At 63.7% G+C, this 14,581-nt stretch overlaps 1 protein-coding gene across 2 annotated transcripts in view; it reads left to right on the top strand.

The window, feature by feature from the left end:
* Positions 1-14,581, top strand: part of SULT4A1 (sulfotransferase family 4A member 1) — a 33,813-nt gene that overhangs the window by 10,464 nt on the left and 8,768 nt on the right. For both annotated transcript variants that reach the window (XR_006708730.1, XM_045463472.1), the window contains exons 2-5: positions 6,333-6,463; positions 7,614-7,694; positions 8,201-8,327; positions 12,621-12,715. Coding sequence is in view for 1 of the 2 variants with exons in the window: in XM_045463472.1 (XP_045319428.1) it covers positions 6,333-6,463; positions 7,614-7,694; positions 8,201-8,327; positions 12,621-12,715 (434 nt within the window). In the remaining variant the exon portion in view is untranslated. The remainder of the gene's footprint in view (positions 1-6,332; positions 6,464-7,613; positions 7,695-8,200; positions 8,328-12,620; positions 12,716-14,581) is intronic.

Genomic DNA, 14,581 nt, shown 5'->3' with positions numbered 1-14,581 from the left:
TTAGCTGGCGGGAGAGCCCAAGTGCCGGCACCGGGAGGGCCGCGGGTGCACAAACCGGTTCCAGCCGCAGGGCTCCGGCTGCAGGGCTCCGGCCGTGGGGTGCACCCCTCAGAGGGTGGCAGCCACGATGGGGGGATAGACGGCGGGAGGCTGTTGCAGAGATGTGTTTCTTGGGGGAACTTGATCGGAGAGGCTGTGGATGTGGGCACGCCGAGCACAGCGTAGGCTGGGCTGCGGTGCCCTATGGGAAACGAGGGTCCCGTGAAAGCCACGCCCTTGAAATGGAGGTTCCCCGCCCCCACCCCTGCTTGGCTCCCGGCATGCAGGTGGTCCCCCCGGGACAGAGAGTAGAGGCATCTCCTCTGGAGACATTGACCCCACAGGTGACTGTGAGAATCTGCATGTGCTCAGCTGGGAGAGCCCCCGGGTGGGGCTGCCGCCGCAGACACAGGAATCCCCATCAGCAGGCCCTGCCCCCCTCATGGCTGCGTCTGGATCATTCTTACCTGCCGTTGGACTCGGGCTCACCGGGTCTTCAAGTCTCCAGAACGAAGGACAGAGACCTGTAAAAACCAACAGCAGAAAAAGGAGCTTGGAGGAATCCAGGGCGATGTATAGAGCAGTAGAAAACCTGAAACAGCAGAGCCCCACCCGCATCGTGACCCTCCAGAGCCACCCTGGAGAGCGGAGACAGGTGAGCCTTCCCGGAAGAAAGCGACGGCACCGGGAGGGAGCAGGGACAGGTCACTAAGGGGCTCTCGGGAAGCTGAGATTTTGAAAACTCAGTTGTGAGCTTTGGATGCTCAAGCGGAGGAAGTAGCCCGGGAAGTAGAAGAAAATTTCTTGCAAAATGATGGCAAATAGGAGCAAAAAATAAGAAAATTGGAAGTTGTCAGGGGTGCCTGGGTGGCTCAGTCGGTTAAGCATCCGACTCTTGATTTTGCTTCAGGTCATGGTCTCATGATTTGTGGGTTCAAACCCCATGTTGGGCTCCACACTGACAGCGTGGAGCCTGCTTGGGATTCTCTCTCTCTCTCTCTCTCTCTCTCTCTCTCTCTCTCCCTCTCTCTCTCTGCCTCTCTTCTCACGCTCTATGTCTCTCAAAATAAATAAACCAAAAAAAAAAAAAAAAAAGGAAAGATCTTGGAGTTCCAGAAAGAGAACAGAGTACGTAAGAGAGAAGACTATGGAAACTGGGATGTCCAGAGCTAGAGGGCATGAGCTGGAGAGCCCCCGAGTGTCTGATACAAGGAGTGGGTGAAAGGCTGGAGGCCCTGTGGAGTCTCAGCAGGAAGAGGAGGCCTTAGCCTCCAGAGGCAGGACAGGCCACGTTCAAAGGCGTGGGACCCAGGAACTCAGCGTTCTCACCGTGCCGTCTGTCGCACGTCTGGGGCAAACGCCCTCCAGCCCGGAATTCTGTGCGCAGCCAGGCTTCCGGTCATGAGCAAGGTGGGCACGGATGCTTGTCCTGCTCCGTCCCCAACTCAGGCAGCAGCCGGAGGCGGGCTCAGCCAGTGCGTGGGAAGACCGCAGTGAGGGCATGCGGATTAAGGACGAGGCGCACCGGCCCGAGGAGATCCGGGAGGACGCTCGTGGAGAGTGGAGGGGGCAGCGGAATTGGCAGGACTGAGAGCGTCCCAGAGGGCTTGCCGCAGAGTCCCGGAAAGAACCACCAATGGCTACGGGGAAAGCGAAGCAAGCAAGCAAAGGCAGTGATTTACTCTGGGAAAGTGACGTCCTGTGTAAGAAGGTCAGTGTGACCATGATACGGTGTATGTCGAGCAAAACACTCAGTTAAACTCTAGGGAAGACCGAAAATCATGCTGCGGCCACACTGGGAGGAGGGAAGCTTGTGAGTGAACTTGGCCACGGCCTGTCTTCATCCGTCGAAAATCAGTAGACCCTGGAAATCACACAGATCGTGAGAGAACTGTCTAAGCACATTGGACGTTTGAGGGTAAAAGAACCAGCCGAGGGTTTGCTCTCGGTGGGACTGGGGCCGGGAGGAGAGCTGGGTTTTCTGTTACTCGTCTTCCGGTGTCCTGTGACTTTTTAGACCCGTGTGTGTCTGACCTTCGGAAGTGATAAAAGTGACAATAAAAGAAGGCCCCGGTGGTTTGGGGCCCAGGCCCGATTGGTTCTCACCAGAGTGCCGGTGCCTTCTGTCCCCAGAGTTTGGGTGGGAATTTTGATGGGCTCCACCCCCCGCGTTGTGGCAGGAGGGCCCTCGATTCCTGGGGAGTCCCGCCCACAATGCCAGACACTTCCTAGGGGTCTGGCCCCAGAGGTCCAGCGTCAGAGTGCACCTCCGCCGTGCGAGCTGCGTTTTGGCTGGGATCAGCAGAAGCGCTTCTGGAAAGGATCGCATCCAGTTGACTCGAAAATGGAGCTGTTGGGAAGCGTGTGGCTCGTGTCACTCCCCGGGAAGGCCACGCCGCCCGACCGGCCCTCCCGGGTGTCTGGTCTGGAAGCCTGGCTCTCCTCTGCCTCACCTTGGATCTGCTGGCCGTCAGCCTGCCCCTGCTACGGGGCTCCTCCCGTGCTCACCTCCCTCACAGGCCTCAGACCACAGGAGGATGGTTGGGGGTGCCGAGGCCCCACCCCACCCCTGCCTGCGCTCGTCCATTTTGGCCCGGTGGCTGCCGGAGCGGAGCAGTGTCTTCTCCCCCATTTCCCTGCAGGCTACAGGCTGGGCTTCAACAGGGCTGGCTTAGCCCTCGTGTCTGCTGGGCGTGCTCGGAGGCCACGGTGGTGGAGGGGGGGATTCTGTGGCCTTATTGGTGCAGGAGTGAGCTGTAGCTGTCGCCCAGGGCGTGGTTTCGACAAGAGGGGCCTGACAGCTTGTGTCCCTTGTCGGGACGAGGGTGGCCTGGGTGGGCAGGAGGCCGTGCAGTGTCCTCGTGTGTGAGTGGCCCTGGTGAGTGGAGCCTGTCGTGGTGCTGGGAGCTCGGAGAGATCTTCATTTGCCTTGAGGTTCTCTGGCCTGGAGGAGGTCACCTTGTGGCCCTGACCCTGACCATCCCGTGAAGAAGAGAGGGGTGTTGCCGTGTTTTTCCAGGGGGGAGGGGCAGGGACTCCCTGGGCCGGCTCTCCGGGCAGGCTTCTTGAATGAATAGAGGGACATGTGGGGGAATAGCCCTCGGGTGGCCACCACCAGATCCCAAGTGAGGACTGTGGGCTAATCCCTTGTGGGAGACACGTGGCTCCACTGAGGGGGTGTCCCAGAGCGGGGAAGGCGCTCCGAGCTGGGGTGCCCAGGCCGGGAGGGTCTCAGGGGAGAGCCCACCTGGGCCTGGAGGATGTGTGGGTGAAGACCAGTCCCGTTTCCCAGGTGGGTGGGGGCGACTTTAGGGCGGCTTCGTTCCGTCGTCCAGGCCCGTGTGCTTACTCAGCACCTCGCCTGTGTCGGGAGCCGTGTTAGGAGTGTGATGGGAGTGTGGTCGGTGGAGTAACGACCCCCGAAGTGTCCACGTCCTAATCCGCGAACCTGTGGGTATTTCGCCTTACGTGGAGGGAGAGGACGGAGGTTGCCAGAGCTGCCCTTCGGGTGGGAGATTGTTCTGGATTATCTGAGGGAGCTCCGTGTGTGCACAGGGATGCCTGGCAGAGGAGGCAGGAGGTGGGGTTAAGCAGTGTGGCTCCAGCTGGACAGGGGGAGCGCCGACGTCCTGATTTGAGCCCAGCAAGGCCTGTGTTGGCCTTCTGACCTCCGGAGTCACGGGACGGTAACTGTCGTTTGAAGCCACGGCGGCCGTAGAGATTAATACATAACTAAGACGTGTTCTCTGTCCTCGCAAGACCGCTGGTCGCACCAGGTGTAGTAGGACAGAGGGACAGGGTGCTGTGGGGTTGGGGGAGGGCTGCAGATGAGATAGGGGTGTCCAAGAAGGCTTCTAGGACCAGTGGCCCAAATGAAGACCAAGTCTAGGCTGGTCAGGCAGAAGGGCAGCCTGGTGAAGCTGGGGCCACGAGGGTGCTGAGCTCTGGGGGGGGGGGGGGGGGGGGGCTGGAAGGCCTGGCCACAGCCCGGAGTGCCAGGGGGTAGAGGGAGGAGAAGGGCCCAGGGGGGCCGCTCCCCAGGAGCCGAGAGCCACGGGGACACGGCAGGTGGAAGGGTCACTGCGGCCGTGGTGGCCGGGAAAGTGGGTGGAGGGGCCTGCTGGGCTCCTGCTGACGTCCGGGGCCCTGCTGGGTCGTGGGACCTCCGGCGGTGGCAGTGGACATGGAGAGGACGGGCAGCAGGGAGAGGCATGTGTGCCACTGTGCCCGGCCGGACCCTTGTGGAGGGTCCTTGAGTTTGGTCTTCGGGAAGGGGCTTAGGGGTGTCTGGAACCACGTGTGACTGGCCAGTGTCGTCGTTGCCGTCTTCTCTAGCTGGGGTTTCCTGTGACCGTTCCGTCCCCTCTTGCCAGCTGGCTCTGGCCCCGGAGAGGCCAGGGTCTGCCCGCTGACCGTGTCCTATGTGCCGGGAGGCGCGCAGCATGGCCCCCCGTAGCTGGTGCTGAGGCCTAGGAAAGGCCAGGGCCAGTTGCTTGACCGGGAGGTGGACGAGGAGGGGCTGGAGGGGCCCCTGGGGACAGGCCAGCGGGGAGGCAGGTGCAGGGCCTCCTCCGGCTCCGAGGTGGCCAGCCTTCCCGAGTCGGTATTTACGGAGGCAGGGATGGGGCTTCGGGGACTGATTAGTCAGTGTTAACGTGCGGAGAACGTCTGTCCGGGCCCTGGCCTGTGGAGGCACTAAAAATGGGTCCTGAAGATGTCACTGGGAGAGGCCCGTTTTGGGAACTCTGCCCACACTGATTTCTACGGGCGTGGACTCCCCGGTGCAGGTGCCCTGGGCTGTCGGGTGAACAGGCCTCACCAGGAGGAATGGGGTGGATGCCACACACCGGCTGCGTGACCCGGGGCACGGTTTGGCCTCAGGTTCCTCATCTGGAGGTGGGGGTGATGGTCCCCCCCTTTCGGGTTGGTGGGAGGATCCTGTGGGTTAAGAGGTAAAGTTACTTCTGTGTGAATTTAAAAAGCCACCGCGCTGTTTTCTTCGGTGCCTTTTCTCCGAAGCTGCTTCCTCTGGGAAGTCTTCCTTGACCAAGCTGTCCTCTTCTGATCACTCAGCAGCCAGCATTTGTCCGTCCCTTCAGAAGATGTGAATTCAGCACGGCCAGGTGCCGGCTCTCCTGGTGCAGCAAAGCTCCTGTGTCTTTATGGTGGGGGGGAGGGGGGCCCTTAAAGGAACGCACAGACTGTCTCGGGTCGTGGCGCGGCATGGGGATGGGGGCCAGGTGGGAGTGTTAGACGTGGCCGGTCAGGGAGCCCTCACCCCCGGAGGACCTGCGGGAGGGAGGAGGGGGCTGCAGGCAGGCGCCTTGCAGGTGCAGACAGTGGGGTGGGCTTGGCACGCTCCGACCTGCCAGGAGGCCAGTAGGAGCTCAGTGGACCGAGAGAGGGGGTGGGGGGGCACAGAGTGCCGAGGGCAGGCCTGCAGGCCATGGGGAAGACTTTACCCCGAGGAGATGGGAGGCCCCCCCGGAGGGCCTTGGCGGTGGGGGGGGGGTGTCGTCTGACATCCAGGCTGGAATGGTCGTTCTCCTTTGTTGAGCAGGGGGAGAGTGGGAGCCAGCCCAGGTGAGTGGGGCCGAAGCAGAGAGCGATGGGGGCTCTGGAGGTGCCCCCGGGGGCGAAGGGCCAGCTCTTCACTCACCTTGGTGGCAGAACCTGAGGGGCGCAGAGGCCCGAGCAGGGGCCGCAGGCGGGCTGGCCGTCTGCTGCGGGGCCACCTGTCCCGGGGAGGCGACGGGCGGCGGGTGTTCCTGGGTTGACAGACGGGCGTGGGGGTGCGTGTGGGGCTGGCTTTGGTGGGGGGACGGCATGAGGCCCTCTGGGGAGTGCAGACAGGGGTGTGAGGCAGTGCTCTCGGCAGTCAGCGTTGCAGGGTGGGGGGATGGGGAACGGGCAGCAGGCCGATTCCGCCAGAGTAAGACGACCACGGTCTTGAGAGGCACCGGCCCGCTGTGTTTGTTTCTTCTGAGAGGTCAGGTGGGATCGTGATGGGATAGCCTTGGGCTCGCCGGGGCCCCGGAGCTGAGAGCCTGTGCAGACTGGGGTCCGCACACGGGGGCCGGAAGAGGCACCCGGAGCCACCTTTCTCCCAGGGGTTACCCCGTCCGTGCTGGCGCTCTTGCTTGCCTGTCCTGCCTGTTCCTGGGCGTCCTGCTCACCGGGGCTCTGCCCTTGGTGGCCACATGTGTGGTCTTGGGCAGCAGGTGCGGCCTGGGGAGCAGGGCTGGCCCTCGGGCTTCCTCTGAGCACCGCTCCCTGGGCTCCTCTCCCTCCAGGCACCAGCTTGCTGCAGGAGGTGGTCTACTTGGTGAGCCAGGGGGCCGACCCTGATGAGATCGGCTTGATGAACATCGATGAGCAGCTCCCGGTCCTGGAGTACCCACAGCCGGGCCTGGACATCATCAAGGTACTCTCTGGGCCAGCAGCACCCAGGCCCTGGGGCTCCCTGGGGTCCCCGAGTGACAGTTGCTCCTGAGGGGCTCAGGGGGCCCATGGCTGGGGGGGAGAGGGGACAGCCAGGACAGACTGAGGCCCGAGCCCGAGGTAGGCAGTGACGGTGAGGTTGGAGCGGTGGGTGTCATGGGTGACTTCGAGTTAGGAAGGGGGCTCCCCAGCGTGGCTCACCCCGCCTGTCGGGGGACTGGAGGAGGTAGCCCGAAGTCCAGTCCATCCTAGTGCTCCGATGGAGCCTCCCTTCCTGTCCGTCACCTCTCAGCCCAGACCACGGTTCCTGCGTGGACTGCCCATCCGTTCTCCCTCTAGACGAGCATTCTGAAATACAGCTCCGAGGGTGCGCCCCGCCCACCTCTCACTGCTCTCCGAGTAAAGTCCAGAGTCCTGTGGGAGCCGGTCTCTGCCTGCACCCCGGCCTCCGGTGCTCACGCAGCTGCCCCGGGGCGTCTGCACCCCGGTGTTGGCCACGTGGATCCAACCCGTGTCGACTCCTCCGTGGAGCCCTTCTGTAGCGCCGTGCCCACCACCTGCGGGGCCCTGACTTTGACCCTGGCGTGTAGCCGAGGACAAAACGGACAAGGCTGTTGTGACCCTCCGAGAATTTGCATTCTAGCGAGGGAGACCAGCAGGGGAGGAAGAGCAAGAACCTGGGGTTTACTGGCGATACCGTACAGGGCACCGTACAGGGCACAAGGTGGGACAGCACACAGGACGGCAGGCGCCTCTGGGGGATGGCCGAGTAAGGTCCCAAGAGAGGAGCCACGCGGGCACGCCGGGACGGGCAGCAGGGAGCGTGGGCCTGGCACATTCCGGGAGCAGCAGGAAGGCCCGACGCTGATGTGATTGGTCCAGCAGGCGCCCCTGGGCACCTCAGCCTCCCGCTTCCTCTCTGCCCTTCACGGCCCGGGCAGGCCCTCTGAGCAGACCCCTGTGCCCATGATAGCTTGGCTCACACTGTGGGTGCCCGAGGACAGGGACCACGTCTCGTCCGGTCTGGAGGGGGGCCAGATGTCGGGTGAGAAGTTGGTCAGGTGCGCTGCTGGTCCTGTGGCGGGCGAGCAGCCATGTGTCCTCTGAACGCTGTTCCCTCTGACCCTCTGCAGGAGCTGACGTCGCCTCGCCTCATCAAGAGTCACCTCCCCTACCGCTTCCTGCCCTCCGATCTCCACAACGGCGATTCTAAGGTAACCCTCCTGCCCCCACTCCCTGGCGGGGCCTCCAGCGAGCAGAGACCGTCCCGTAGGGCTCAGGTCCCAGTCCTGAGTTCCCAGAGGCCCAGGCGTGCTATGACGCGCTGGAGGCCAGCTTTGAGCTCCTGTCCCTAGCGTTTTATCCGTGGTTCTAATTTAGGCTTTTCCTCGCAGCGGAACGTGGGCTTGACCAGCCTGGGTCCAGCCTTGGTCCCGTGAGGCCGAGGACCCACGGCCGCGTTCACGGTCTCTGGCTTTCCTCACTTTCTCGGCGTGCTCGGTTCGTGACGCTTCTGATTCTCATCAGCAGTGTCCGGACCGGCCTGGTTCTGTCCTCCAGTCCCTTTGGAGTCATGGTGCAGGACGGAAATGTAACACAGATGCCGTTGCAGGGGGAGGGTGTCCCGGGCTGGAGCGGGGCTGATCTTGGGCGGGGGGGGGGGCGTCTGTGCGGTGGCTCCGAGGAGCAGCGACCGAGCCGTCCCTCCCTCCCGCCACAGGTCATCTACATGGCTCGGAACCCCAAGGACCTGGTGGTGTCCTACTACCAATTCCACCGCTCCCTGCGGACCATGAGCTACCGGGGCACTTTCCAGGAGTTCTGCCGGAGGTTCATGAACGACAAGCGTAAGTGTGTCGGCCGGTGCCATCAGCGGCTCCCTCGTTGCCCGTGCGTGCGTGTGCCTCGTGCACGATGCCCCCGGTCCCCACGATAACCGCGTGGGTTGGGCCTGCTTTCCTGCCCGCGGGCGGAGGAGCGGGGCCGGGGTGGGGGAGGCTCACCGGGGCGGCAGCTGGGGCTTCCGGCTCAGAACCCCGTCTCTCTCAGCACGTCGTTGGCGTCCCGAGAAGTTCCCCGGGTAAAAGCGTTTCTCTTCCTGCCGGGATTTTGAACAGCAGAAACGGAGGCCCAGATAGTCCTGCTGTCGGGGACAGAGGCCCGAGTGGGGACTGTGGCTTCATGGGCCTTCAGCTGCCCTGGAGGATGGGGCAGGCAGGCTTGGGCCCCCAGCTCCCGGCTGTGTGACCGGGGCCTGCTTTGGGTTAAGGGCAGGCCGTGCTCTGTACAGGAGCTCGTCTGGGGAGGGAGGAGTCAAGCTGGGGGGCCCGGCCTGCCAGGGGCCCTTCCATATGTCCCCCCCCCACTCCCCGGGGCGGGAGAGCCCGGGCCACACCCACTGCACTGGGGCCTTGTCCGTGGAGTCGGCAGCCCCTGCCCGAGGTGGCTCTCCTGTTGCCGTCCGTGGCCTCTCGGGGGACCCTTCCGGGACCAAGAGTGGGAGTTCAGTGCGGGTTTGCACCCGGAAGGCTGGAGATGGGCCACATCAGTACTTCAGTTAGATCCGGGCCCAAACAATTCCATACCCGAGTCTGAAGATACGCTTGGCATTTTATTTCCCGTCTCCCGTGTCAGCGCTCAGCCTCGCTGTCCGCTTGTGTGGCCCAGTCGGAGGTTCCGCGCTGAGATTATGGGACAAGACCAGGGGGAGGTGCACGGGGGAAATCAGGAATGTCGTGTCCCAAATAAGTCCCGCGCAGCTGAACCGGGGCTCCCTCCCAAGCCTCTTGGAAGGCCGGCCCCTCACGGGTGCAGTGGAGCACACGGGGCCCTCGGTGCCCGGAGCTGCTCGGAATCTGCTCCAGCTCTGCTGGGGGTGGGCGCGGGGGAGGTGGCCACTGCACTTGCCCCAAAGTCCCTGGAGTCCACGAAAGACCCTCTGCCCAGCCTCCTCCCCCACCCCCCCGGCCTGCCTGCCGTCTGGCTCAGGTCCTTACGGTCTGCCAGGCGTTTGGAGTAGGCCATTTAATGTGGTTTCCAAACCACGTCCTTAAGTCCCAGCATGTTCCACTGCCTCTAGAGAAGCAGCCACCTGCATGGCGACAGCGTCCCGTAGACAGGCGTCCACCAGCTTCTGACTGCCACCTGGTGTCGGTCTTAAATTAGCTCCTGCTTGGGCCAGGGTGGTTGAAAGTTACCCCGATACAGGTGTTCCCGAGTTTTAAAGGTCACGGCACGGCCCGACACTGCAGTTCAAGGCCACACACAGTTGCTGCGATCCCACCAGAGTCGCCCGCCACGTGTACTTAGCCCCCCAACGTTCTCTCTGTTCTCCCAGTGCTGGTAGCCAGCGCCACTCATCTGCGGCCCTCGGAGGCTTGCGCTGTCCTCTCTGTGTGAGGTTCCAAAGAATTCGAAGAATACAGTGCAGAAGAAGCAGTGGCCGGGCACCGTTTGCTAATAGAGTGACCTTAGAGGACCTGCTCCCAGAGCCCTGCGTACGGGTGTTGCGGCTTGTGCACTCGGGGTGGGGGTGCCTGGGGCCGCATGCCAGGTGACGGAGCGTGGAGGCCCGTCCCGCGGGCAGGGTCACTCACGCAGAGGGGGGAGAGTGAGCTGCTCTTCTCCCAGGTGATCTGCTAGGATGAGCACGTTCACTTCCAGGAACGGAGGGAACACGGTGGGGAGAGGCAGAGAGGTGCCCTGGTGGAGCTTCCTTCCCAGGGTGGCACAGCCCGAGTGGGAAAAGCAGTGTCCCCGCCGTCAGGGTCTGTCCCCTCTCTGCACCTGCTAACCGGGGCTGGGAGAGACACAGGCATGTGCTGTCCTTGTGATCATCGGCCCCCGTGCGAATGACCGCTGTCCCCATCTCTCACTGTCCCCGCCGCCTGTTCTTATGTGCAGTGACCACTGTCCTCACCGTCCCCACATCACCCCCCATGGGCATTGCTTGCCTGTTTTGCAACTTTTCTCACACAGCCCCTTGGGATGACAGGGATTTTTCTTGCCTTCTCTGTTCATGACTGTTCGACTCCTGCTCTGTCCCCGGACTCAGGTCACCTGAACTGTGTGCCAGCGCGGGCAGTGACCCGGGAGGCGGGTTCTCCTCTCGGGGCCCCCGTGCTTATTATTAGCCCGTTGGTGAGTTGGTCCTTGTTGCCTTCTCTGGACTCTGCCTCGTCCTCTCAAGTGGGAAGGCTGGCCTGCCTTTTAAGGCCGGCCTGCTGTGTATGGGGTGGGCGGGATGTGCCGGGCTGGCCGTGGGAGGCATGCCGGGGGGACCCCGGGCCCAGCAGCTAGACCTCTGCAGTGAGGAGACCGAGGCCCTAGCGGGCTAGGGTTTAACCCACGGTGGGTCCCTAACAAGGCCGTTTGGCTGAATCCGTGTTCGCTTTGTTCTGTCATCTCTGCCTCTTCCCCCCGACCCCTGCCGGAGCCCCTGGGAAAAGCCGAAGCTTTTCCCTTGGGATCTGGTCCTTCGGGCCACCCCTCAGTGACCCCTGATGGACTCCAGCTCCCTCAGGACGCCCTTTAAGCTGTGGGGCCAGGCTGCTGCTGTGCTGCCACCTGCTGGCGAGACGGCAGACTGACGTCATGGCCCCGGGCTGGCTGGGCATGGCAGGAATGGGTTTTCCCAGCCTGTCACGCACTTAAATCCATGAGGTTCTCTGCAACGTGGGGGGTGGAGGCTGCGTTCCTGCTTGAGGTGTGACTGTGACAGGGACAGGAGCAGTCCCCTGCCACCCCCTGGCCTCCGTGTCCCTCGGCAGTCCCAGTCTGCGCAGGACCAGAGGGAACAAGTCGGTGCTTTCCCCCCAACAGGCCCTGGGGCCGCGAGCATTACGTGGGTGTTCTCGCCGTGCTGGCTGCTGGCTGCCCTATAGGTCCTGTTGTCACCCCGCTTGTGGAGGACGAGGCTCAGAAAGGCTAAGCGGCCTGCCCAGGTCACACAGCCGGCGTGGGATCTGAGAGGCCGGGCCGCCTCACCCTGGGCGTGTCCTCTGCCATTCCGCTGTGCCCCCTCTGTCCCGTCTGACCTTGTGCTCTGAGCCACTTTGATGGCCTTCCTGTCCTTACACCTTTAAGTCCATTCACAGCGCTAATGCACCCTCCCTGGTCTGTCCCCGTGGGGGACGGGGCCCCTCGTGTCACGGTGCCTCCCTCCCAGTGTCGGTCACTCGTATCTTCGCCGCCAGTCTTCTTGGTGACTCCAGACAGGCTGGGAGCAATTTGAGCCCAAGAAGCGGGATCCACGGGCCCAGTGTTTGTGGGATGGATGGGCACCCGGGGGGTGGGGAGCAGGGCTACGGGCAGTGTGGCCAGCGCTCCTGGCTGGCGCCTAGCACCCGGCCGGGCTGCTCCTTGGTGCCTGGCAGGGCCCCGAGTTCTCTGGCTGAGGCCTTCCTCCATTTAACACGGAAGGCCCCCGGGAAGACTCATCTCGCTGAGGGAGCGGGTGAGGAGGATCCGTGGTGTTTATACAGAACATTTCGAAGCAGTGGGGCCGCACGGACTGGCAGCCGGCCCCCCACCTGCCCATGTGGCAAACCAAAGCCCTGAGGGGTGTGGAAAGTGCGGGGGCTGTGGTGTGGGGCGTGGGCCTCGTGTGTCAGCGCACACCGCCCCTCCTCCTCCCGGCGACTTCCTGGTGCTGCCCGGCATTGTGCCCGTGGCCCTCTGGCCTGGCGGGGCCTCACGCTCGGCCCTTAGAGCTGCCTGTACTTTGTCCTGCCCCCGGCGGAACCGACCGGCCCCGTGTCTCTGTCGCGCCGGGCGTGGCTCCCTTCCTGGTGACCTCGTGTTCAACAGAAACTCGTGGGAGCCCGGTAGCGTCCTTCCCCCTGGTGAGCAGAGGCTTTGCCCCTGGTGGTCAGGTCTTCAGGGCGTCCGGGGGTGGGGGAGGGGAGGGGCCAAGGACCGTTGGCAGGAGGGACTGGCACACAAAGCCGGGGGTCTGGGACTCGAGAAGGGGCTCACCTGGGGGACTGCCCCCGGAGCTGAGAGCTCGATCTCCCCTTCCTGGACCCCAGCTGTTGGCCAGTAAGAGCGGAACCTCCCGGAAGGCAGGGAGCCAGGCCACCCCACTTGTGCACGTTGGCTCCCCCTGGGCTGTGATTTCACCTGTCCCCTTGTCTCCGCAGTGGGTTACGGCTCCTGGTTTGAGCACGTGCAGGAGTTCTGGGAGCATCGCATGGACTCGAACGTGCTTTTCCTCAAGTATGAAGACATGCACCGGGTGAGTGCTGGGCGGGCAGCCGCCGCGGGCTCGGCGCCTTCCGCCCCTGGGCTCCTGCCGCAGGAGCCCGCCTGCCCCTCGAATGCCGTGGCGGCCGTGACCGGAGCGTGCGGCCCGGCCTCTCCGAGACCCCCGGCTTCTGGGCGAAGGGACTCCCGTGTTCCAGGTGTGCCCGGAATCCTGGCGGCCGGTCTCCAGGCGGCGCTGGCACGTGGGACCCTGCCCTCGTCCCCCAGGCCCGGGCCCCAAGGGCAGTTTCTGGGTTGGACGGTGTGCACTTCACAAAGCCCCGTCCGTGATTTGCCCGCCGCGGCCGGGGGAGCAGGGTGACGGCCAGACTCGCCCTGCTGCCTCCTGGCACCCGCTCCACAGGTGACTGGGGGAGAAGGGCTGAGACGGCAGAGCCCGAATTTCTCGTCTCTCGTGGCCTGATTGCCTCAGAGGGGCAGCGCTCAGATGGCTGACACGGCGGCTCCCGGGGCGAGGGCTTCTGAGTGCCCGACACCGGGTGTGGGGGAGGAAATGGCACTAGGTGGTTGTTGCCTGAACGTTCCGGGCTCCGCCGTGGTGTGGGAACAGTTGAAGGCGAGATGTGCCTGTGCCCTGGAGGGCTCGCCGAATGGCAGGAGGGCCTGCCGTGTCACGCGTCACGTAGTCATGTGTCGCATCAGCGCTGCCATTAGCATTTTTTTTTTTTTAATTTTTTTTTTCAACGTTTATTTATTTTTGGGACAGAGAGAGACAGAGCATGAACGGGGGAGGGGCAGAGAGAGAGGGAGGCACAGAATCGGAAACAGGCTCCAGGCTCTGAGCCATCAGCCCAGAGCCCGACGCGGGGCTCGAACTCACGGACCGCGAGATCGTGACCTGGCCGAAGTCGGACGCTTAACCGACTGCACCACCCAGGCGCCCCGCCATTAGCATTTTTAACGGCCTTACCGTGTGCTGAGTTTTATCGAAAGTTCTTTGCACGTGTGTTGGCTCACTTAATTCTAGAACGCCGTTATCCTCTCTGCTGGGGCCGCGTCGTCTCTGGAGGGACGTTTGGACGGCTCCCCTGTTTTAGGACGGACGAAAGGCGAGCCTGCCCTAAGCCCCTTCCCTCTCTGGCTCCTCTGCTCCGCTTTGCCGCAGGTCCCCTCACAGTCGTCACCCCTCCTGAGCCCGCTCTGGCTGGGCTCGCCCCTGTACCCCCACGCTGCTCTGTCAGGGTCACCTGTGGCCGCCACACGGCTCAGTCCCGCGGTCTCCGTCCACGTCGTCCCGCGCGACCTCCTGGCAGCAGGTGACCAGCGATCGCCCCCTCCCCCTGGCACTCAGGACGCCCCACCGTCCCGTGTCCCTGGCTGCTGTCTTCCCGGGTGCTCGGTGGTACGCCCGGGCCTCGGGCCTCAGGCCGGGCTCTCGTCTCTTGCCATCCCTGCTCCCTCCCCTGGTGACCGCCCCGCCAGACGTGGACCCTCCCCGCCCTCGCTCTCCGCTGGCCGCCCCTGCACCTTTCTCCCTGAAGGGCTGCCTGGGGAGTCTCACCAGACTGCAGGTTTCCCCTCAAATCCTCCGCAGCTCCTCTGTGCGAGATCGTGGCGGCCAGGTCCCATCTGTGTCCCCGAGGTGAAAGTCGTGAGTCACCCTTAACTTTTGACATCCTCTCACACCTCGTGTCCCCCTTCCCAATCCCGTGGCCTCTCTTTTCCCAATATGCCCCTATCTGACCACTCGGCCCCCAGTCTCCGTGGTCCAGGTCAGCCTCACTTCCAGCCTAGGTCATCACTCGTGCGGCCTCCCGGGCGGCCTCCCTGTGTCCCCCAGGCCCGCGCCCTGTGTGACTGCAGCACGGCGGCTGCTCTGACGGTGCGCACGCCGGTC

Source organism: Leopardus geoffroyi, chromosome B4 (genome assembly GCF_018350155.1).
Source record: "Leopardus geoffroyi isolate Oge1 chromosome B4, O.geoffroyi_Oge1_pat1.0, whole genome shotgun sequence".
In the NCBI taxonomy this organism is placed as follows: Eukaryota; Metazoa; Chordata; class Mammalia; order Carnivora; family Felidae; genus Leopardus; species Leopardus geoffroyi.
This window is presented reverse-complemented; position numbering and strand designations above follow the sequence as displayed.